Source organism: Tachypleus tridentatus, chromosome 1 (assembly GCF_004210375.1).
Source record: "Tachypleus tridentatus isolate NWPU-2018 chromosome 1, ASM421037v1, whole genome shotgun sequence".
Lineage (NCBI taxonomy): Eukaryota > Metazoa > Arthropoda > Merostomata > Xiphosura > Limulidae > Tachypleus > Tachypleus tridentatus.
The window spans coordinates 4,027,512-4,054,109 of record NC_134825.1 but is presented as its reverse complement, the minus strand read 5'-3'; the positions used below and the strand labels follow the sequence as shown (position 1 = coordinate 4,054,109).

Sequence of the window (26,598 nt, the reverse complement as noted above, 5' to 3'; positions counted from 1 at the left end):
TATACTAAGTGACATGATGTTTAATAAGTCTCTTCTCTTCTGTTTTAAACTAAGGGTGAAATAACAAACTTGTCCCATAAAAAGAGAATGAAAGATTCATTTTACGTGAACAAGTGTCATTAGTATTTTATATTAGTGCTGAGTCTTACATAACATCTCAAATTAATATCAATCATAACCTTTATTATTCCAATTCCTTAGCCAGACGTTCCTTCTTTATCGAGGACTACGTTATAACATCTGATTGGATAATATGTTTTCACGTCCAAAGAAACATTTTACAGCCAAAAGTAACTGACAACATAAAGAGACAAGGAAAGAAAAGAGTGCGCTTCAATCGCAAATGGCAATTAATTATTTAAAATAAATGATCAAATAATGGGCATTTATGATATGTATTCTAAGTAAAACTGTTTTATCTATGAACGATGTTTAGTTGTGGGTGCGCAAAAATTTGTAGCTGAGTAACTAGGGTTAACAAACAAGACTTTTTTATTTGGCAACTTTGATGTGAAGGATTTCGGAGATAAGGACACAGCAAGAAACTTATGCTTAAGTAACAGTTTTGACTATCCTGTTGTAGTGAAGAGAGATGTTCAGCTCTTGTTGGTGTTCCAGTGGTAGGCCTATCGTGCCAAACGATATTTGTTATCGTCACGTAAGTATCTTGTTTACTTTGTATGTTTACTAATGCGTTAAATTAATGTAATGTCTGATGGATTTGTTTTTACGCATTAGCCTTTTCTTGTAAGCTAAAGATAAACAAAACGTGAATATTTACGCTGTTTAGAGGTAGGCTTGTCGAAGACATTTTAGTAAATAAACTTAGCCTTACACGTCACAAGCCAACAGTAACGTACCTTTTCTCCCACTTTCCTAAGACAGAGAGTGAAAAAGAAATACGTGTTTACATTAAAAAGGAAAGTAAATCAGTGTTCTTTGGGCGTCCAGACATTTCAGATTACAAGCCTGACGACAATACGAACCTTCTGAATTGACAATGATTGACAACAAAGACATAACAGATGACTACACCAACTAATTATAAGACTCGAAACAACTTTGTATTTATTTGTTCGGAAATTTTGCCATTCCTTGTACAACTGCTTTAGCTTTTGTGTCGTTTGTATAGTTTTTATGGATCTCTGAGAAGAACATCTCTGACCCTGATGGATCTATATAACACACAAAAACATCTCCGACCTCTTAGTAACTTTGTAATTTGGTTTACTTTCACACGATTGATGGATGAACCGTAAGCTCTGGTAATCATTGTTGCTATTTTTAGCTTCCAGGTTGTCAGTGGAAGACGTATCACGACACCTAACAAGTGATGTACGTGACTGTGTACTGGAAACTAATATATGTATATAACACTCAGAATTACTCTGATTAGTGTCGGTATCTTACAAGAAAGTTCTGTCTGAATAACATAATTTTTTTTCCTCTTTTAAATAACAGAAAATAAATGTTTTTGTGAACTTAACACCAAAATGGTTTTATAAGCCCTCCCCCCCAAAAAAACACCATCAACAGACATGATATAAGAAAAGCAGGAACTATTAAGACGTTGTTCCCCGCAGGTAAATCGGTAAGTCTACAGATTTACAACGTTAAAATCAGGGGTTCGATTCCCTTTGGTGGACTCACCAGATAGCCCGATGTGGCTTTGCTATAAAAACATAAACACTTTTTAATCAACAGCCATTCTTTAATTTCTCGGCTGAAACTTGTGGTCCATACTCCCAGATACCTTTACTTTTTTAATGTAGACCATTTTAACAAGTGTTCAAGATCAAACAACTCAACAATGTATACATTGGACTACTGTACAATTGTACTTACAGTATATATTAGACTACTGTACGATCATACTTACAGTTATCACAAAAATGCATTATTTTGGGGTTTTTTTTGTGGTGAGCAGAGCACAAATAGCCCATCGTGCAGCTTTGAGCTTAATTCCAAACAAACAAAATGTACCTAAATTGTAAAATAATTACAACGCGAAGTGTATTTTATTTTGTTAAAATAATTGAAACGTGAAATATATTAGCTGTGATAAAACAAGAAACAGCTGCATTATATTTCAATAGCTAAAATAGAACACAAATTTTTTTATCCACAGTTAAAATAAAAGTATGCTGTATAATATATTCTTTAAATAAATTAGTGGATCAGGTTATATCTCAGTAGATAAAATAACAACTTGCATGCAATTATATTCATAAGCTAAATTATTGTATTGGATTATATTTCAGTAATTAAAAGAGCAACTTGTTATTTATATTTATATTCAGTAGCTGGATTAGCGGATTTTGTTATACTGCAGTAACTGAAATAACAAGTTGTAAGTTGTATTCCATAACTAAAGTACCACACGTATAAAGTATGTTTACTAAACACGCACGACACAAGTGATATTTTTTTCATATGTAAAGATGACGTTTCTGCGTAAGTTGTGTGTTAACTAGAAACCAACACTCTGTAAATAAAGTAGTTATCAGTGATATCGAGAAAACCCACTTCTAGAGAAATATATATGCAAAAAACGGCTCGTTTTCACAAACCTTTTGTGAACCTGACGATGACGAAGAAGGTCGAAACGTTGTTCACTCCTCTACGTAAAAAACAAAATATTCTCAAGCCAAACGAGCCGTTTTTACATATAAAGTGGTTATCAACATAATGACATTTCGTTAACTTATATATAAATAAGTTATACTTGCATTAGCATAAATGAAAATCATTAAGTTATGATTTGTTAAATAGACGATATAGAAAATAAACACCAAGAAAAGAGTTTTTATTAGTTTCGTGGAAGCAGCTCATTTTTTCCTTGTTTTGTAATAGCAATAGCACGTGTTATATTTCATTGAGTTAAGAGAGAAATAATTTCATTCATGTGGTTTTTGTTTTTTTAAAGAAGAATGCCACGGAATTCATTTTTAGTTAAATTATTTACATTAGTAATGGAAGATTATTGATTTATAATGGAAATTAATTGTTGCAGTAGAAGTGGATTGTTGAAGTAGGGTGGATTGTTGCAGTAGAGGTGGATTGTTGAAGTAGGGTGGATTGTTGCAGTAGAGGTGGTAAGAGGAGAAGAAAACGGAACAATTGTAAAGGTTGGATTTTGTTTGTTTTTTAATTTCGCACAAAGCTACTCGAGGGCTATCTGCGTTAGCCACCCTAATTTAGCAGTGTAAGACTAGAGGGAAGGCAGCTAGTCATCACCACCCACCGCCAACTCTTGGGCTACTCTTTTACCAACGAATAGTGGGATTGACCGTAAAGTGTAACACCCCCACGGCTGAAAGGACGGATATGTTTGGTGTGACGGAATTCGAACCCGCGACCCTCAGATTACGAGTTGAGCGCCGTAACCACCTGGCCATGTCGGGCCTATTTATAAAGGAAATGGATTGTTGCACTAGGGGGGGTTAGAAAGAGGGAACAAATACCTAGTTATTGTTTGTAAAAACTTGTCTACACCACTGGCTTGAAAACATCATATGTTTGTTTTTAATGAGTCATAGCTGTATTTTTCTTGTATTAAAGATTTTAGTAATAGGTTATTCTGATCAATATTCTGCAACTTCATTTATAATTGAGGGGGTGGAGGTATCGCGTGGGTAATTACTGTCATCACCACCCACCGCCAACTCTTGGGCTACTCTTTTACCAACGAATAGTGGGATTGACCGTCACATTATAACGCCCCCACGGCTGGGAGGGGGAGCATGTTTGGCGCGACGCGGGCACGAACCCGCGACCCTCGGATTACGAGTCGCACGCCTTACGCGCTAGGCCATCCCAGGCCCTACTGTGGACCTGTTAAAGTTCTTTCGAAATAGTTGAATTAATTGGGAAAATCTCGTAAAGTCAGGTCGTGAATGACATCGAAAATATTGTTACCTGTTGAACAACGATGTTTATTAACATTTTAAAGTTAAAATAAAAGTATAATGTTTATTTAATAATAAATTTTTTTTCTTTATCTAACATGTAAATTGCAGTTCTGTGTTTCTGTAAGTTATTAACAAATATGTCCGCTATTGAACATTTTTGTATGGAAATTTTAGGCTTATAAACCTGGATATTTAAAATTTTGTAAGATTATAAGGTTTTAAACAAAATGGCGGACACTTCTTTATCATAACACGTGAGGGCAAAGTCTTACCTGTGATGTAGTACGTATCTATTATTTGGGGGTGAATGGTATAGTGATACGAAATCCAAATTACACAAACATCTAATGTAATTATGATTATAGGTTGGTTAAAAACTGAATAAGATTCCTGATAATCGATTGGATGAATAAACAAGCAATACTAAAATATCTAAGTTGTTATTTCTACAGTGATAAACATTCTCTCATTAAGAAGGTTGTGATTTAGGTGTGGCATAAATACAGTAGATGTATTATCAGTGTTATGATTTACATGTCCGTACGTAGAGGGAAACGAAACCCGGATGGAGCTTTAGTTCTTCGTTTCACAAGTCTACTCGTGAACTGAACGTGTGCTTATATAAATGGATTAAGTCTTGCGAAAAGTATAAATATTAAACAAGGTCACAATTTATATATTAGATTTATATACTAAACAAGTAATTAGATCTCAAGTCAGTCAGGAGGCTGTGAGTTCAATGTTTATACCTGAAAAAAAAAGTCAGAGCCGTTCTATCAACCGTTATGCCGCGGCTGAAAAAAAAATGTGTATATAAATATATATGTACAGATACATTTAAATGGTTTTCTATATAAATGGCTTTAAAATATCACGGACGCTCCTCAGCATCAAAATACAAAAACTAGATTATGGTTACGTTTTTTGTTCAAAAATTAGATTATGGTTACTTTTCTTGTTCTAATATAATGATCACGTTGGCGTTCGATTTCCTTTTCGGATACTATAACTTTGTGCTAAAATAAAAGAAAACAAAAAACAATATATGTTTCAAAAGGTAAATAATATAATGAAATTAATTTAAAATGTCTTTAGGACAGGATTAAAATTCAGTTTTGGAAACCTTTTATTTTTTCAAATAAAGGATCTGATAATCTCCAATACGTATACTTCTCACATTTATAATAAAGAATAATATGTATGTTTCTAACGTTAAAATAATAAATTAATGCAGTATCCAGTGCTACAACAAGGAGGAGGTGGTACCTGTCTGAAAATAATATGTATGTTTCTAACGTTAAAATAATAAATTAATGCATTATCCAGTGCTGTAACAAGGAGGAGGTGGTACCTGTCTGAAAATAATATGTATGTTTCTAACGTTAAAATAATAAATTAATGCAGTATCCAGTGCTGCAACAAGGAGGAGGTGGTACCTGTCTGAAAATAATATGTATGTTTCTAACGTTAAAATAATAAATTAATGCAGTATCCAGTGCTGCAACAAGGAGGAGGTGGTACCTGTCTGAAAATAATATGTATGTTTCTAACGTTAAAATAATAAATTAATGCATTATCCAGTGCTGTAACAAGGAGGAGGTGGTACCTGTCTGAAAATAATATGTATGTTTCTAACGTTAAAATAATAAATTAATGCAGTATCCAGTGCTGCAACAAGGAGGAGGTGGTACCTGTCTGAAAATAATATGTATGTTTCTAACGTTAAAATAATAAATTAATGCAGTATCCAGTGCTGCAACAAGGAGGAGGTGGTACCTGTCTGAAGTGTGAAAAAAGTTTTAAAATTTATTCTCTGAAATCTGACTATATCGGTCGGTGGTTCTACCTATAAATAAATAAACGTGATATTATTTGATTGTACTGTCTTTTTATATATTAGTTTGTCCATCTATTTCTTTAATCTGGAATGGAAAACAAATTCATTAAAGTATTAGTGCATCGAGAGAGAGATTTGATGATACTCTATGTTTGTTGAGTCTTACACCTCCTGGTGGTTAAGACACTCGATTCGCAACCTACGGGTCGCTAGTTCGAATCCCGTCACTGAACGTGCTCATCCTTTCAATCGTGGGGACACTATAATACGACAGTCAGTTCCACCTCTTTTTAGTAAAAAGTGTCCTAAGAGAAAGCAGTGCGTGGTGTTGACTAGCAACCCTTTCTCTCGACTATCACTTCTAAATTAGGGACAGCTAACGCAAATAGCCCTCGAGTAGCTTTGCACGAAATCCAACAGGACAAATAAAGAGTGTTTGCTACTTGGAAATTACTATTAAAAAAATGTTTACTTTGACTTCAGACCATCTGGTTTGAGAATATATTTTAATGAGTCGACTTTTGTTAACTTTTCTTACTCAAGCGTTTTATCCCACACTTTTTATCTAAGTTTATATTGCAGCTGCCGAAGCTCATCCTCTTTTAAAGTAAATTCGAAGGACTTATACTGCACAGCGGGAGGCGTTAAAAAAAACAAACTTTAGAGCTATTGGAATCACGTTGTAAAGTACTGTAATAAACAGAGTGGAAATTATAAGAAAGAAGATTTTTCACGCCTACTTTGCCATGAAAATAACGCCTGAATCAAAGAATAAGCCCCCTATTGGGCAATTCAGTAGCAGCCGACGAAACTTTCCTTTACGTCTCTGAATGTCTCACTAACCCACCTACTGTGAAACAAACATTGTCGTTATAAAAGATAAAAGAGGACGCTCTAATCAAAATATTTCATTGTCCAATCGTTTCTGTCCATAGTGGAAGAAAAGAAAACGACAACAAAAGAACGTTATAGCCGTTTTTTTGGGGTTTTTTTTTACAACGTGTCCCGATTCTAAACTACGGTCGAGGCACATTGTTGTCATAATAAATACATTATGACTAGTTAGTGGTTAAGTGAGATTCATTCAATGTTTAATAATATTATAAATGTTAATAAATTCACAAGTTTCACATAGACTGAAGAAATAAATTCCGATAACAAAAATCTTATTTTATTCGATCTATGCCCTATAGGATTAAAAACATTAACAAAATTCAGTTCACATGTTCTATACATCATCAAAAGTTGGTTCTAGTAATTGGTGTTTTTTTCTTTTGTTTGTGTCATTTATTTATTGTATATTATTCATCTATATAAGAAACATAGCTTTGTTTTAGCGTGCAGAGAGGATGTCTTTCTTTCTAGAATATTAGTTACCTCATTGTTTTATATACAGTACTTAAGCCTCAGTTGCAAAACATCATCAGACCCTAAGTACGCAAGCCAAAGATCTTTGCTTTCAATTTATTTTGAATTTCGCGGAAATTTAAAACAGAGCTATTTGCTCTAACCGTCTCTCAGTTGGCACTGATAGACTAGAAGACAGTAAGTTAATATACAGCCAACTCCTGGGCTACTCTTTTACCAATGAAAATTGTGATTGACTTTCATATTATGACACCCACGCGGTTAAAAGGACAAGAATATTAATCTACGAGATTCGAACCTACGACCCTAAGAGAGCGAGTCAAGCTCCCTAATCATCAAGCCAGGCCCCTCTTTGTTCAGAGTGAACTCATAGTCAGGATGGTTTTTCACTAAAGGGATGAAGTATACTAAAGTATACACAATGTTGCTATAGAAACTATCGTAACATTTTTATATTGTATAATAAGAGATTGGTGTGCTATATTAATATAAATAACTAGTATAAACGAAGACTTGACACTCCACACACAGTCTGCTCGAATATGCTTGTTCTCCCAGCCATGTATGAGTTATAATGTTACGGTAAATCTCACTATCCGTTGATAAAAGAGTAGCCCAAGAGTCAGCATTGGGTGATGATTATTACTGGCTACATTCTCTCTGATATTTTACTAGTCAATTATTAACAGATATTTGGGGAAGAGATGTACACCGCTTAGAAAAATCTGCCCAAGATGTCCAAACGTTCGAAAACGGTCTCAATAATTTGACTGAATGAGACATGAATATTGTTAATATCTTTGTCGGTTATGTTTACATTATTGAAAAAAGCGTTTCATTTTCTACTATTTTTGTATAAATGGCTACAAAAGATACGAATAAAAATTAATAAGAGCGAAGTACTTGTTTATGAAGTTACCTTTGGTAAAGTCTGATAAGCCTAACACATTCGTCACGAATTTGTCTAAAAATATCGCGATGGAGAATTAAAAAAACTGTAAAACTTTGTTGTTTTTTCTCCAGAATAGAGGAAGCCAAGAAAGTCTTGGTTCAGTTTGTTTCAGAACGTTTACGCCACAAAGTAAGAGAGAGTTTTTTTCTTAGTAATTAAGCACAAAAACTACACAATAAACTATCTGTGCTTTGCCCAACACAGGTATCGAAACCTGGTTCCTGGCGTTGAAAGTCTATGGATATGCTGCTTGTCAATGCGTGTGGTTTAGAGAAGGAACGAGTTTCTACATCGACTTTTAAATGTTTGTTTTTTTAGGGCCGGTTGTCTAACTGTGAAGTGATAGCCTAGAAGGAAACAATTTTTCACCAACACCCACCGCCGACGTTTAAGCTACTCTTGTCTGGTATGACTCTGTAGTGGAATTTTGTTGTCTCTTCTATAATGCGCCCACGGTCCCATGGTTACTAGACCACTTCCAACCCATTTGGTTCAGAACATAATTTCTCTTGCCCAAAATTTATGATTAAAAATAATAATTTCCTTATTTTTACGAGCAATAAAGAAATTATTTTCAGAATGTCGTTTATTTACAGATAAGAGCACTCTTTGAAAGTGTTCAACAAAAGTATTTCTGTTTAAAACTTCGTTACAATCCTTTCACGAACGTACTTGTCCTTTCAGTCTTGGAGGCCTTATAACGTGACTGTCAAGTCCAATATTCGTTAGTAAAAGAGTGCCTAGTAGTTAAGAGTTGACTACCAGTATTTTCTACAGACAATCTTTTCAAAATTTGTGACGGCCAGCTCAAATAGGATTGGAGTAGTTTTGAGCGAAATTTGAAATAACCTTTAAAACAACATGAATGCCTCGGCATGATCAGGTGGTTAAGACGCTCGACTTTTAATCTGTGGGTCGCGGGTTCGAATTCCCGTCACACCAAACATGTTCGCGCTTTCAGCCATTGGGGCGTTATAACGTTACGATCAATCCTACTATTCGTTGGTGAAAGAGTAGCCCAAGAGTTGGCGATGGGTGGTGATGACTAGCTGCCTACCCTGTAGTCTTACACTGTTAAATTAGGGACGGCTAGCGCAGATAGCCCTCGAGTAGCTTTGCGCGAAATTAAAAATAATAAAACATGAATATGGATAGGAAAAATAAGTGTATCTTCATTTCTTCTTTGTTAAGCTCAAAGCTACAATGGCTGTGGCCTCCGCAGACATCGAACCCAGAATTTTACCTCAAGTTTACCGTTTCTGTTGGAAGAGGGGATAATTGTTGGTAATCTATAGTTATTTTAGTGGTCCGGACCATCTTCGGTATAACAATAACCTTATTAAATGTACTAGGAAGTGCTTTGTTCAGACAGAAACTACAGAGAGACTTTTTCTTTATGGCATTAGCGTTATAGTTAAGAAAACCGATACAGTATACCGTCACCTATTCGCGGTTCCCCATTCGCGGCCCCGCATATTCGCGGGTTAGGCTCTTAACCCTATCGCATCGTATGCCGGTATACCGGGCTAGCGTCATAACGTCATAAAAACGAATGCTCGGTAAACCGGGTTTTTGTAGGTCATAGAGACTAAAAGCGCTTTTCGATGGTATGTCTGTATTTACTCTCTCAAGCAGTTTTATCGATTGACGTCTTTATCGAACAAATATTACTGAATTGTACTGTACTGTATTATTATTACCTGAACTGTGCGTACTGTATTTATCTGTCTAAGTTTGCCTTTAAATTTGTTCCACTTTCTGTCAATTCTAATACATGTGTTGTACGCATAGAAAATGACTTTACGGTACAGTAATACACTATGCGGTGTTACTGTCCTCCTGCACTTACGTTTCTTTTTGATTAAAATATTGTTGCAGTACAAAATTAAAATGTGTTTACATTATCATTACTACATTAGTGAAATACATGACTGCATGCAATGTTACTACATTATTACTGTATTAATGAGTAAGAGTGTCTTTAGAAAGTGTCTGGGAAGCATTTAGTACCGTATATAATCTCATACATAGAAGTTTTAAAACTGCATCCAATATTCGCGGTTTTTCGCTATTCGCGGGGGATAAAGAACGTAAGCCCCGCGAATAGCGAGGGAATACTGTATATGTATGAGCTGAAAACTTTAGACAGGTAAAGTATATTTTTTAGTTGCAAAGATACAATCTTATTTTTTCAATTAAAAAAACATAAAAATAAATTCATAAGGTGCATTTATTTTATAATAACAGAATAGGAAATCTCAACAAAAAGGGCAGTTTATTTGTTTTTTATTTTGTTTTTTTTGGAACTTCGCACAAAGCTACTCGAGGGCTATCTGTGCTAGCCATCCCTAATTTAGCAGTGTAAGACTAGAGGGAAGGCAGCTAGTCATCACCACCCACCGCCAACTCTTGGGCTACTCTTTTACCAACGAATAGTGGGATTGACCGTCACATTATAACGCCCCAATGGCTGAAAGGGCGAGCATGTTTGGCGCGACGGGGATGCGAACCCGCGACCCTCGGATTACGAGTCGCACGTCTTAACCCACCTGGCCATGCCGGGCCCAAATGGAATAAACAGTTTCAGACAGGACGACAGTTGAGTGAACGTTAATCAGTTGATTCGTATTCGGTCTATAATTCTGAAACATTAGGTTTATATGAATATATAATTACTGGTTAACTTCCATTTTACTTTATCGTGCTGTTGCAGGTCATCTTTCGTTTTAATTGATTGTTGTTATAGATTAGCGTTTGTTTTATCTGATTGTTTTTACAGGTTTACTTCTGTTTTATCTAACTGTTGTTACAGATTAACTTCTGTTTTATCTGATTGTTTTTACAGGTTAACTTCTGTTTTATCTGACTGTTGTTACAGGTTAACTTCTGTTTTATTTGACTGTTTTTACAGGTTAACTTCTGTTTTATCTGACTGTTGTTACAGGTTAACTTATGTTTTATCTGATTGTTTTTACAGGTTAACTTCTGTTTTATCTGACTGTTGTTAAATGCTAAATTTTTCTTACTTTTGTTACAAGTTAAGTTTGTTTTATCTTACTATGTTTTACTGGTTAAAATTACTTTAGTTGTTACAGGTTAACTTCCGTTTTACCAGACCGTTGTTACAGGGTAAGTTTGTCTTATCTGAATAAAGTTGAAGGAAAAGTTACGTTTTACTTGACTTCATACATAATTAAGATTAAACTATTTTAATGGCTTCAGTTTGCTAATTTTAACACAGAGCTTTATTGTAAACTATCTTGTCTGACCAAGTATCAGGACTGTCTCTAATATAGTCCAGCCACTATCCTTAAATGTGGAGCGTGTTTTTGCAGCAACGGAACCCAAGTCAGAAAACCTCGAATTTTCCAGGTCAAGCACGCTAACCAATAAGTCACACCTTGTCTTTTCAATGTGCTTCATCCAATAAGAGTAATAGAAAGTTATATCCCTGACAATAACATATTTTTGAAACACTAGTTTAACATCTCATCATAAAAACTTAGCGTTAACAGTAGAGAACTAATTCAAACACTGCAGTAAGCCTACATTTTAAATTTCTCTGTTGTGACTAGAACCGTCAATTACTATATGTTCATGTGACATATAACTAATCAGAACACGAAACTAACGAACTAACTTTCTAATCAATTGAGCTTGGTTCAAACTACCACTAGGAGGTTCTTTATTACAGACCTCACAGGGCTAGTAACCCTAAAGGGTTGGGCGTTGTACAATATTCGTAGTTTATCTAATTAACTCTAACTGTGGTTAATTAGCACTACCATGCACAGAGCAAGACAGCGTTTTGTATCGGTTCTTAATAAGTTTCTTGTAATTATTGTAGAGAAAATTGCTAAGCGGCGTATGTTGAGCTTAAACGTTTATGTTTTCGGGAGCCGAAACTGATTACGTGATTACCTTTGGCGGAAATAGAGTTTACAAAACCATATACTGTAATATAATAAGCATACTGCAGAGTATTCACGATGACATCAGGTTTAATGGACCGAAACAGCTGAAGGCGAAACTCAGTTTCATCAAATTGCATATTACTTGTAGGATAAAGCATGATTTTCTCTATCACCGCAACTGAAAACTTGTATATATATATACCTCGTTAAGTTATTTGTTACATCTTGCAGAATATATTCCAGCGTGCTTAAAGCTGTGCCACAAAAGTAGGTTCTTAGTTGTTGTATATATATATATATATATATACCTGGTTGAGTTATTTGTTATATCTTGCTGAATATATTCCAGCGTGCTTAAAGCTGTGCCACAAAAGTTCTTAGCTGATCTCTACTCTCCACGTGTTTTAATCAAAGTCTGTTTATAACATACAAATTAAGTAGACGAGCTCGCGGTGGGGCGTTAAAGATAGACTAAACAGTTGCTTAGGGTTCTGAGCAACTCACACGCCCTCGATTTTATTTTGTATTTTTATACCAAACCGTTGACTTTTGCCTCTTTTAGTATTCTGCTAATTCGAGAGAAATAAAGTATTTTCGATTAATTAAATAGATCTAAACACACGTCACTCAGTGACAACAAGACAATTTTCAGTCAGGCCCACGTGAGGTGCGCAGAACTGATTGGTTTCTAACTGCAGTCGTGCACGATTTGATGAAGACTCTGACGTAACTAGTGAGTACTTTTTAACAAATATCTGTTGCTGTGTTTTCTTTATATTTTCTGTGTTTTAGGGGGGATGTGAGAAGACAAGAATATTCCTTTTTTGGGTCTTAAGTGGGCTGGCGTCAACCCTGAGCGGGAGAATATATAATCATTACTTATTATTTAACGAGAATTACCATGATTACTGCACTTACTATAATTTAAATAGACGTGTTTAAAACAAAGAAATAACCGGAACTCATATAAAACCACTGTGCAGATTTATTTTTATTACATATAATAAGCCTATAATTTCCATATTTATATCATAGTTGATGATATACACAGCGTTCCTACCACTATTATGTCAGCCGGAACCCAGCTGGCCTGATGAACCCTAGTTGTGTACTGGTTATGGGCGCATACCATGTACTTTACATATTATCAAACGTCTGTACTGGTTATGGGCGCATACTGTGTAGTTTATATGTTATCAAACGTCTCTACTGGTTATGGGTGCATACTGTGTAGTTCATATATTATCAAACGTCTGTACTGGTTATGGGCGCATACCGTTTAGTTTATATATTATCAAACGTCTCTAATGGTTATGGGTGCATACTGTGTAGTTTATATGTTATCAAACGTCTCTACTGGTTATGGGTGCATACTGTGTAGTTCATATATTATCAAACGTTTTTACTGGTTATGAGCGCATACTGAGTAGCTTATATATTATCAAACGTCTGTACTGGTTATGGGCGCATACTGTGTAGTTTATAAATTATTAAACGTCTCTACTGGTTATGGGTGCATACTGTGTAGTTTATATATTATCAAACGTCTCTACTGGTTATGGGTGCATACTGTGTAGTTTATATATTATCAAACGTCTCTACTGGTTATGGGTACATACTGTGTAGTTTATATATTATCAAACGTCTGTACTGGTTATGGGTGCATACCGTTAATTTATATATTATAAAACGACTCTACTGGATATGAGCGCATACTGATTAGTTTATATATTATCAAACGTCTGTACTGGCTATGGGCGCATACTGTGTAGTTTATATATTATCAAACGTCTGTACTGGTTATGGGCGCATACTGTGTAGTTTATATATTATCAAACGTCTGTACTGGTTATGGGCGCATACTGTGTAGTTTATATATTATCAAACGTCTGTACTGGTTATGAGCGCATACTGTGTAGTTTATATATTATCAAACGTCTCTACAGGTTATGAGCGCATACTGTGTAGTTTATATATTATCAAACGTCTGTACTGTTTATGGTCGCATACTGTGTAGTTTATATATTATCAAACGTCTGTACCGGTTATGGACGCATACTGTGTAGTTTATATATTATCAAATGTCTGTATTGGTTATGGGCGCATACTCTGTAGTTTATATATTATCAAACGTTTGTACTAGTTATGGGCGCATACTGTATAGTTTATATATTATCAAACGTCTCTACTGGTTATGGGCGCATACTGTATAGTTTATATATTATCAAACGTCTGTACTGGTTATGGGCGCATACCGTAAAGTTTATATATTATCAGACGTCTGTACTGGTTATAAGCGCATACTCTGTAGTTTATATATTATCAAACGTCTCTACTGGTTATGAGCGCATACTGTGTAGTTTATATATTATCAAACGTCTGTACTGGTTATGGGCGCATACTGTGTAGTTTATATATTATCAAACGTCTCTATTGGTTATCAGCGCATGCTGTGTAGTTTATATATTATCAAAGGTCTCTACTGGTTATGGGCGCATACTGTGTAGTTTATATATTATCAAACGTCTCTACTGGTTATGGGCGCATACTGTGTAGTTTATATATTATCAAACGTCTGTACTGGTTATGGGCGCATACTGTGTAGTTTATATATTATCAAACGTCTCTACTGGTTATGGGCGCATACTCTTTAGTTTATATATTATCAAACGACTGTACTGGTTATGGGCGCATACTGTGTAGTTTATATATTATCAAACGTCTCTACTGGTTGTGGGCGAATACTCTTTAGTTTATATATTATCAAACGACTCTACTGGTTATGAGCGCATACTCTGTAGTTTATATATTATCAAACGTCTGTACTGGTTATGGGCGCATACTCTGTAGTTTATATATTATCAAACGTCTCTACTGGTTATGAGCGCATACTGTTTAGTTTATATATTATCAAACGTCTATACTGGTCATGGGCGCATACTGTGTAGTTTATATATTATCAAACGTCTCTACTGGTTAAAGGGGAAAATTCTGTGTAGTTTATATATTATCAAACGTCTATACTGGTTATGGGCGCATACTGTGTAGTTTATATATTATCAAACGTCTCTACTGGTTATGGGCACATACTGTGTAGTTTATATACTATCAAACGTCTCTACTGGTTATGGGCGCATACTGTGTAGTTTATATATTATCAAACGTCTATACTGGTTATGGGCGCATACTGTGTAGTTTATATATTATCAAACGTCTATACTAGTTATGAGCGCATATTGTGTAGTTTATATATTATCAAATGTCCGTACTGGTTATGGGCGCATACCATGTAGTTTATATATTATCAAACGTCTCTACTGGTTATGGGCGCATACTGTGTAGTTTATATATTATCAAACGTTTCTACTGGTTATGGGCGCATACTGTGTAGTTTATATATTATCAAACGTCCGTACTGGTTATGAGCGCATACCGTGTAGTTTATATATTATCAAACGTATTTACTGGTTATGGGCGCATACTGTGTAGTTTATATATTATCAAACGTCTGTACTAGTTATGGGCGCATACTGTGTAGTTTATATATTATCAAACGTCTCTATTGGTTATCAGCGCATGCTGTGTAGTTTATATATTATCAAACGTCTCTACTGGTTATGGGCGCATACTGTGTAGTATATATATTATCAAACGTCTCTACTGGTTATGGGCGCATACTGTGTAGTTTATATATTATCAAACGACTGTACTGGTTATGGGCGCATACTGTGTAGTTTATATATTATCAAACGTCTCTACTGGTTGTGGGCGAATACTCTTTAGTTTATATATTATCAAACGACTGTACTGGTTATGGGCGCATACTGTGTAGTTTATATATTATCAAACGTCTCTACTGGTTGTGGGCGAATACTCTTTAGTTTATATATTATCAAACGACTCTACTGGTTATGAGCGCATACTCTGTAGTTTATATATTATCAAACGTCTGTACTGGTTATGGGCGCATACTCTGTAGTTTATATATTATCAAACGTCTCTACTGGTTATGAGCGCATACTGTTTAGTTTATATATTATCAAACGTCTATACTGGTCATGGGCGCATACTGTGTAGTTTATATATTATCAAACGTCTCTACTGGTTAAAGGGGAAAATTCTGTGTAGTTTATATATTATCAAACGTCTATACTGATTATGGGCGCATACTGTGTAGTTTATATACTATCAAACGTCTCTACTGGTTATGGGCACATACTGTGTAGTTTATATACTATCAAACGTCTCTACTTGTTATGGGCGCATACTGTGTAGTTTATATATTATCAAACGTCTCTACTGGTTAGGGCGCATACTGTGTAGTTTATATATTATCAAACGTCTATACTAGTTATGAGCGCATATTGTGTAGTTTATATATTATCAAATGTCCGTACTGGTTATGGGCGCATACCATGTAGTTTATATACTATCAAACGTCTCTACTGGTTATGGGCGCATACTGTGTAGTTTATATATTATCAAACGTTTCTACTGGTTATGGGCGCATACTGTGTAGTTTATATATTATCAAACGTCCGTACTGGTTATGAGCGCATACCGTGTAGTTTATATATTATCAAACGTATTTACTGGTTATGGGCGCATACTGTGTAGTTTATATATTATCAAACGTCTGTACTAGTTATGGGCGCATACTGTGTAGTTTATATATTATCAAACGTCTGTACTGGTTATGGGCGCATACTGTATAGTTTATATATTGTCAAACGTCTGTACTGGTTATGGGCGCATACTGTGTAGTTTATATATTATCAAACTTCCGTACTGGTTATGAGCGCATACCGTGTAGTTTATATATTATCAAACGTCTGTACTAGTTATGGGCGCATACTGTGTAGTTTATATATTATCAAACGTCTCTACTGGTTGTGGGCGCCTACTGTGTAGTTTGAGTATTATCATATTATTTGCTACTTTCACGTATAAGTTCTTATAATACATAATAAAATACACAGTATACATAATATACAATTAACACCATAAAAATATGAAACTGTAATTATGTCGAATAACTGCTATCGCTGTTACAATTTTATCAACTGGTTTACAATGTAATATGTAATATGCTGTTTACAATGTACTATATAATATACTGTTTACAATGTACTATGTAATATACTCTTTACGATGTACTATGTAATATACTGTTTACAATGTAATATGTAGTATACTGTTTTCAATGTAATATGTAATATACTGTTTACAATGTGATATGTAATATACTGTTTACAATGTAATATGTAATATACTGTTTACAATGTACTATGTAATATACTGTTTACAATGTAATATGTAATATACTGTTTTCAATGTAATATGTAATATACTGTTTACGATGTACTATGTAATATACTGTTTACAATGTAGTATGTAATATACTGTTTACAATGTAACATGTAATATACTGTTTACAATATACTATGTAATATACTGTTTACGATGTAATATGTAATATACTGTTTACGATGTAATATGTAATATACTGTTTACAATATGTAATATGTAACATAATATGTTTTCAATGTAATAATATGTAATATACTGTTTACAATGTAATATGTAATATACTGTTTACGATGTACTATGTAATATACTGTTTACGATGTACTATGTATTATACTGTTTACAATGTACTATGTAATATACTGTTTACAATGTAATATGTAATATACTGTTTACAATGTAATATGTAATATACTGTTTACGATGTACTATGTAATATACTGTTTACAATGTAATATGTAATATACTGTTTACAATGTAATATGTAATATACTGTTTACGATGTACTATGTAAAATACTGTTTTCAATGTAATATGTAATATACTGTTTACGATTTACTATGTAATATACTGTTTACGATGTACTATGTAATATACTGTTTACGATGTACTATGTAATATACTGTTTACGATGTAATTTGTAATATACTGTTTACAATGTAATATGTAATATACTGTTTACAATGTAATATGTAATATACTGTTTACAATGTACTATGTAATATACTGTTTACGATGTAGTATGTAATATACTGTTTTCAATGTAATATGTAATATACTGTTTACAATGTACTATGTAATATACTGTTTACGATGTAATATGTAATATACTGTTTACAATGTACTATGTAATATACTGTTTACGATGTAATATGTAATATGCTGTTTACGATGTAATATGTAATATTCTGTTTACAATGTAATATACTGTTTGCTGTTTTCGTGTCAAATGTAAAAAATCTTTTTTATCCGTACATATTGTTTCATTGCTATATCTAATTAATTTCTAAAAAAATAATCTCATTTATGGTTTTGTTTATTTTTAAGTTAAGCTCAAGGCTACACAATGGGCTATCTGTTCTCTGCCCACCAGCAGTATTGAAACGCAGGTTTTAGCGATGTGAGTCAGTGATATATCGCTGTGCTACTGTGGACACTCGCATTTATGTTTTAAAATAATATCTTCATTCAAGTGTGTGTATGAACTTAGGACTTACGATTTAGATTTAGAACATATTTCTATTGTTATGTAGGTTTTAATAAATGAATAATAATTTCAAAGAAGAAAACGCTGTTTACCAGTCAAGAAATAAATTTGTAATCTACTTGCGAGGTGGGGATTACAGCGTTTAATTGGAGATAACTGTTGGATGTATGTGTCTTATGTTTGTAATAACTGTTGGATGTATGTATCTTATGTTTGTAATAACTGTTGGATGTATGTGTATTATGTTTTTAATAACTGTTGGATGTATGTGTATTATGTTTGTAATGACTCTGTTGGATGTATGTGTATTATGTTTGTAATAACTGTTGGATGTATGTGTATTATGTTTGTAATAACTGTTGAATGTATGTACCTTATGTTTGTAATAACTGTTGGATGTATGCTAAATTAGGGATAGTGCAGATAGCTCTCGTGTAGCTTTGCGCGAAATTCAAAATCAAACATACCGTACAAACTGTTGCTTTAAAACCCTCACATATATATTTGTAGCTGTTTCTCATTGCACGTCATGTTTTAAGTTTTTCCTACATTTAAAGCTGTCTGACCTTAAAAGTTCTATTACAATATAATAAATTGATGTTGTATGTTGTACAGAGACAATTAACGTATTATATATATACTGAAGTAGGTGTAGGATTGGTTAATTACCTAACAGTATCAAATATAATAAATTGATGTTGTATGTTGTACAGAGACAATTAAAGTATTATATATATACTGAAGTAGATGTAGGATTGGTTAATTACCTAACAGTATCAAATATAATAAATTGATGTTGTATGTTGTACAGAGACAATTAAAGTATTATATATATACTGAAGTAGGTGTAGGATTGCTTAATTACCTAACAGTATCAAATATAATAAATTGATGTTGTATGTTGTACAGAGACAATTAAAGTTTTATATATATATACTGAAGTAGGTGTAAGATTGGTTAATTACCTAACAGTATCAATTTGTTTCACCTTTTCTCTATTCGATGGCTCATTAACAATTTTTGATGTCGAGTGTCTCATGACGTTAAACGTTCTTCAATTACTTTGTCCACGTGCATTTGGATCATAAACTCTGGAGCAGATAACACGTGATTAGCGTTTCTTCGGAGAAAAAAACACACTTTTCGTGACTTTTAACGACTCCATATCAACTATGTTATAAGAAATGTTATTATCTTTACTACGTCCCTATAAATTTTTACCTAAGATTATCTGTAAACAGTCATTTCATTTGTGGCAAAGCATCAAATGAGATTGGTTTATCCTTGAAATATTAAATAAATCACCTTGAAGTTAAACTCAATAAAGCGAAAATTTTATGAATGGAACAACAGTAGTTTAAACCTAGCAAAAATACTTCGATCTCATCTTGTAGGATCTGTTTGTCTCTGTATGTTACTCCTTTAGCCGTGAGAATCCAGACGTGCAGGACAATTTCTTGTCTTCTTCCTCTTTTAATTATTGCATATTTTTTGGCTTGAAGTCTTAAGAACTTATCAACACGATAGTTATGTGCGAAACTTTTAAAAAGTATAGTTTATTGAAAGGCACCTGTGTAAGGCTAAGAGACATTCTTATTTAAGGCTTTAGGGACATTGTTTTGAAATACTTCATTGTAATGATAGGGACATTGTTTTGAAATACTTTATTGTAATGATAGGGACATTGTTTTGAAATACTTCATTGTAATGATAGGGACATCTTTTGAAATACTTCATTGTAATGATAGGGACATTGTTTTGAAATACTTCATTGTAATGATAGGGACATTGTTTTGAGATACTTTATTGTAATGATAGGGACATTGTTTTGAGATACTTTATTGTAATGATAGGGACATTGTTTTGAAAGACTTCATTGTAATGACAGGGACATGTTTTGAAATACTTCATTGTAATGACAGGGACATTGTTTTGAAATACTTTATTGTAATGATAGGGACATTGTTTTGAAATACTTCATTGTAATGATAGGGACATTGTTTTGAAATACTTTATTGTAATGATAGGGACATTGTTTTGAAATACTTCATTGTAATGATAGGGACATCTTTTGAAATACTTCATTGTAATGATAGGGACATTGTTTTGAAATACTTCATTGTAATGATAGGGACATTGTTTTGAGATACTTTATTGTAATGATAGGGACATTGTTTTGAGATACTTTATTGTAATGATAGGGACATTGTTTTGAAATACTTCATTGTAATGACAGGGACATGTTTTGAAATACTTCATTGTAATGACAGGGACATTGTTTTGAAATACTTTATTGTAATGATAGGGACATTGTTTTGAAATACTTCATTGTAATGATAGGGACATTGTTTTGAAATACTTCATTGTAATGATAGGGACATTGTTTTGAAATACTTCATTGTAATGATAGGGACATTGTTTTGAAATACTTCATTGTAATGATAGGGACATTGTTTTGAAATACTTTATTGTAATGATAGGGACATTGTTTTGAAATACTTCATTGTAATGATAGGGACATCTTTTGAAATACTTCATTGTAATGATAGGGACATTGTTTTGAAATACTTCATTGTAATGATAGGGACATTGTTTTGAGATACTTTATTGTAATGATAGGGACATTGTTTTGAGATACTTTATTGTAATGATAGGGACATTGTTTTGAAATACTTCATTGTAATGACAGGGACATGTTTTGAAATACTTCATTGTAATGACAGGGACATTGTTTTGAAATACTTTATTGTAATGATAGGGACATTGTTTTGAGATACTTTATTGTAATGATAGGGACATTGTTTTAAAATACTTCATTGTAATGATAGGGACATGTTTTGAAATACTTCATTGTAACGACAGGGACATTGTTTTGAAATACTTTATTGTAATGATAGGGACATTGTTTTGAGATACTTCATTGTAATGATAGGGACATTGTTTTGAAATACTTCATTGTAATGATAGGGACATTGTTTTGAAATACTTCATTGTAATGATAGGGACATTGTTTTGAAATACTTCATTGTAATGATAGGGACATTGTTTTGAAATACTTCATTGTAATGATAGGGACATTGTTTTGAAATACTTTATTGTAATGATAGGTACATTGTTTTGAAATACTTCATTGTAATGATAGGGACATCTTTTGAAATACTTCATTGTAATGATAGGGACATTGTTTTGAAATACTTCATTGTAATGATAGGGACATTGTTTTGAGATACTTTATTGTAATGATAGGGACATTGTTTTGAGATACTTTATTGTAATGATAGGGACATTGTTTGAAATACTTCATTGTAATGACAGGGACATGTTTTGAAATACTTCATTGTAATGACAGGGACATTGTTTTGAAATACTTTATTGTAATGATAGGGACATTGTTTTGAAATACTTCATTGTAATGATAGGGACATTGTTTTGAAATACTTCATTGTAATGATAGGGACATTGTTTTGAAATACTTCATTGTAATGATAGGGACATTGTTTTGAAATACTTCATTGTAATGATAGGGACATTGTTTTGAAATACTTTATTGTAATGATAGGGACATTGTTTTGAAATACTTCATTGTAATGATAGGGACATCTTTTGAAATACTTCATTGTAATGATAGGGACATTGTTTTGAAATACTTCATTGTAATGATAGGGACATTGTTTTGAGATACTTTATTGTAATGATAGGGACATTGTTTTGAAATACTTCATTGTAATGATAGGGACATTGTTTTGAAATACTTCATTGTAATGATAGGGACATTGTTTTGAAATACTTTATTGTAATGATAGGGACATTGTTTTGAAATACTTCATTGTAATGATAGGGACATCTTTTGAAATACTTCATTGTAATGATAGGGACATTGTTTTGAAATACTTCATTGTAATGATAGGGACATTGTTTTGAGATACTTTATTGTAATGATAGGGACATTGTTTTGAGATACTTTATTGTAATGATAGGGACATTGTTTTGAAATACTTCATTGTAATGACAGGGACATGTTTTGAAATACTTCATTGTAATGACAGGGACATTGTTTTGAAATACTTTATTGTAATGATAGGGACATTGTTTTGAGATACTTTATTGTAATGATAGGGACATTGTTTTAAAATACTTCATTGTAATGATAGGGACATGTTTTGAAATACTTCATTGTAACGACAGGGACATTGTTTTGAAATACTTTATTGTAATGATAGGGACATTGTTTTGAGATACTTCATTGTAATGATAGGGACATTGTTTTGAAATACTTCATTGTAATGATAGGGACATTGTTTTGAAATACTTCATTGTAATGATAGGGACATTGTTTTGAAATACTTCATTGTAATGATAGGGACATTGTTTTGAAATACTTCATTGTAATGATAGGGACATTGTTTTGAAATACTTTATTGTAATGATAGGTACATTGTTTTGAAATACTTCATTGTAATGATAGGGACATCTTTTGAAATACTTCATTGTAATGATAGGGACATTGTTTTGAAATACTTCATTGTAATGATAGGGACATTGTTTTGAGATACTTTATTGTAATGATAGGGACATTGTTTTGAGATACTTTATTGTAATGATAGGGACATTGTTTTGAAATACTTCATTGTAATGACAGGGACATGTTTTGAAATACTTCATTGTAATGACAGGGACATTGTTTTGAAATACTTTATTGTAATGATAGGGACATTGTTTTGAAATACTTCATTGTAATGATAGGGACATTGTTTTGAAATACTTCATTGTAATGATAGGGACATTGTTTTGAAATACTTCATTGTAATGATAGGGACATTGTTTTGAAATACTTCATTGTAATGATAGGGACATTGTTTTGAAATACTTTATTGTAATGATAGGGACATTGTTTTGAAATACTTCATTGTAATGATAGGACATCTTTTGAAATACTTCATTGTAATGATAGGGACATTGTTTTGAAATACTTCATTGTAATGATAGGGACATTGTTTTGAGATACTTTATTGTAATGATAGGGACATTGTTTTGAGATACTTTATTGTAATGATAGGGACATTGTTTTGAAATACTTCATTGTAATGACAGGGACATGTTTTGAAATACTTCATTGTAATGACAGGGACATTGTTTTGAAATACTTTATTGTAATGATAGGGACATTGTTTTGAAATACTTCATTGTAATGATAGGGACATTGTTTTGAAATACTTCATTGTAATGATAGGGACATTGTTTTGAAATACTTCATTGTAATGATAGGGACATTGTTTTGAAATACTTCATTGTAATGATAGGGACATTGTTTTGAAATACTTTATTGTAATGATAGGGACATTGTTTTGAAATACTTCATTGTAATGATAGGGACATCTTTTGAAATACTTCATTGTAATGATAGGGACATTGTTTTGAAATACTTTATTGTAATGATAGGGACATTGTTTTGAGATACTTCATTGTAATGATAGGGACATTGTTTTGAAATACTTCATTGTAATGATAGGGACATTGTTTTGAAATACTTCATTGTAATGATAGGGACATTGTTTTGAAATACTTCATTGTAATGATAGGGACATTGTTTTGAAATACTTCATTGTAATGACAGGGACATGTTTTGAAATACTTCATTGTAATGACAGGGACATTGTTTTGAAATACTTTATTGTAATGATAGGGACATTGTTTTGAGATACTTTATTGTAATGATAGGGACATTGTTTTAAAATACTTCATTGTAATGATAGGGACATGTTTTGAAATACTTCATTGTAACGACAGGGACATTGTTTTGAAATACTTTATTGTAATGATAGGGACATTGTTTTGAGATACTTCATTGTAATGATAGGGACATTGTTTTGAAATACTTCATTGTAATGACAGGGACATTGTTTTGAAATTCTTTATTGTAATGATACGGACATTGTTTTGAAATACTTCATTGTAATGATACGGACATTGTTTTGAAATACTTTATTGTAATGACACATATACATCAAACGATGGGAGTATGAGGATACACATTGTTCAGTTTTGAGCACAGTAAGCAGAACTCGCCCCTCTGTGTCCACCATGCTCCAGGACAGTAAGCAGAACTCGCCCTTCTGTGTCCACAAAGTTTTGTGCACAGTAAGCAGAAATCGCCCTTCTGTGTCCACCAAGTTTTGTGCACAGTAAGCAGAACTCGCCCTTCTGTGTCCACCAAGTTTTGTGCACAGTAAGCAGAACTCGCCCCTCTGTGCCCACCATGCTCCAGGACAGTAAACAGAACTCTCCCTTCTGTGTCTACCATGCTCCAGGACTTGTAACGCTAAGATTGAGGTATACGATTCTTTTAGTGATCACTATACAGCGTTGTAAGCTATCAGTCTTAGCGTTAAACCACTGGAAGGGGACAGTTACATTTAAACAACTAAACCACTGGAAAGGGACAGTTACATTTAAACAACTAAACCACTGGAAGGGGACAGTTACATTTAAACAACTAAACCACTGGAAGGGGACAGTTACATTTATTAAACCACTGGAAGGGGACAGTTACATTTATTAAACCACTGGAAGGGGACAGTTACATTTAAACAACTAAACCACTGGAAGGGGACAGTTACATTTAAACAAACACGTTAAAAACATTTAAATTACACGCTGTAATTTGTGTTTCTCTTCAAAAGACTCGGAGGGTGAACAAAGATTCACATAAGTTCATATGATCAGTAATATGGGGCTGATCATAATGTGAATAATATGGGGATGATTACTGCACCCCTCCTTTTCAGACAATTGCTTCGTATCTGATACTGCAGGACAGATGTTCAAGTCGTTTCAAGCCATGTTATTCATGTTCATGATGAGAGGACTTACTATTCCCCAAGCTTGAACATCTGCTTCACTCATGACAGCACACAACAAAAGCTCACATCGTTTCAAGTCACGTGACGTGCAACGTCAACATGGGGCTTACTTCTCCCATTTTGAGGCATCTGCAGAGGCTCAGACATATCGTTTATAGTCACGCTACTTACTTTTATGACTACAAAGAGAAATGTCTTATGGACACTTGTTCTTATATTCAGAGAATGCAACTATAAAGTAAATTAGACTTTATACGTCTATGGCATTAGTTCATGTTTCAACAGTTATTAATAACTTTCAATAAATCTAAGAACTAAGCTAGAACAGTGTATAAACACTTTTTTGTTGTTTGACCACATTATTGGTTATTGTGTTGTATTCTCAGGATAAACCAGTTTCCTACGAGTTCTATATAGATGTTCTGGATAGACTGATTTTCTTACAAGTACTATACAGATCTACTTGAAACGTAGCATTTGTGCATTATAATATAATTACAGACTAAATCTGAAGTTACTGATTGAACTTAGCTAAGAAACTAGGTAGACTAGACACGTAATGTTAAGTTTGAACCAAATTATTCAGAATGCAAAACATAAATACAGTATCTATATTTTTATAGACACTGGACCTTACTGCAAGACCAGTGAATCAATTAACGATTAATATACCTTTAGATGATTTCCAATTATTGGCACATATCTTACACGACTTAAGAATCTTCTGCATCCTAACTAAAATCAATAATCTGTACCAATCAGACAACCTTATTTTTTACCTATAAGCGATAAAGGCTGTAACCTGTAGATACCATTTACTCGACCGTGATGAGCGTTGCTGTCGATTGCCGATCCTGTACGATGTGCACCTATGCAGCAATATTTCCATGGGCTAAGTAAATAGTACCCGCTAGTGAAAAATATAGAAACAAAGGTAACCACTACGAAACAATTAAGTTTTCTAGACCACACGTTTACGCGAAAACTAAAAAATCGGACTAAACAAATTCATTTCATAATTCCTACATAACTCAAAGGTGATGGAAAAGGAGAGGCATACCTGCTTATTGTAACATGATGGAAAAGGAGAGGCATGCCTGCTTATTGTAACATGATGGAAAATGAGAGGCATGCCTGCTTATTGCAGCATGATGGAAAATTAGAGGCATGCCTGCTTATTGTAACATGATGGAAAAGGAGAGGCAAGCCTGCTTATTGTAGCATTATGGAAAATGAGAGGCA

At 33.4% G+C, this 26,598-nt stretch overlaps 1 protein-coding gene across 2 annotated transcripts in view; it reads left to right on the top strand.

Annotated features, from left to right (window-relative positions):
• The first annotated feature begins 511 nt into the window (after nucleotides 1–511).
• LOC143232723 (tensin-3-like) overlaps nucleotides 512–26,598 on the top strand; it is a 262,075-nt gene continuing 235,988 nt past the window's right edge. Inside the window, exon 1 of one of the 2 annotated variants that reach the window (XM_076468510.1) lies at nucleotides 512–658. In XM_076468510.1, the coding sequence (XP_076324625.1) occupies nucleotides 593–658 (66 nt within the window). In that variant the 5' untranslated portion in view covers nucleotides 512–592. The remainder of the gene's footprint in view (nucleotides 659–26,598) is intronic. The other variant, XM_076468585.1, reaches the window with a different exon arrangement.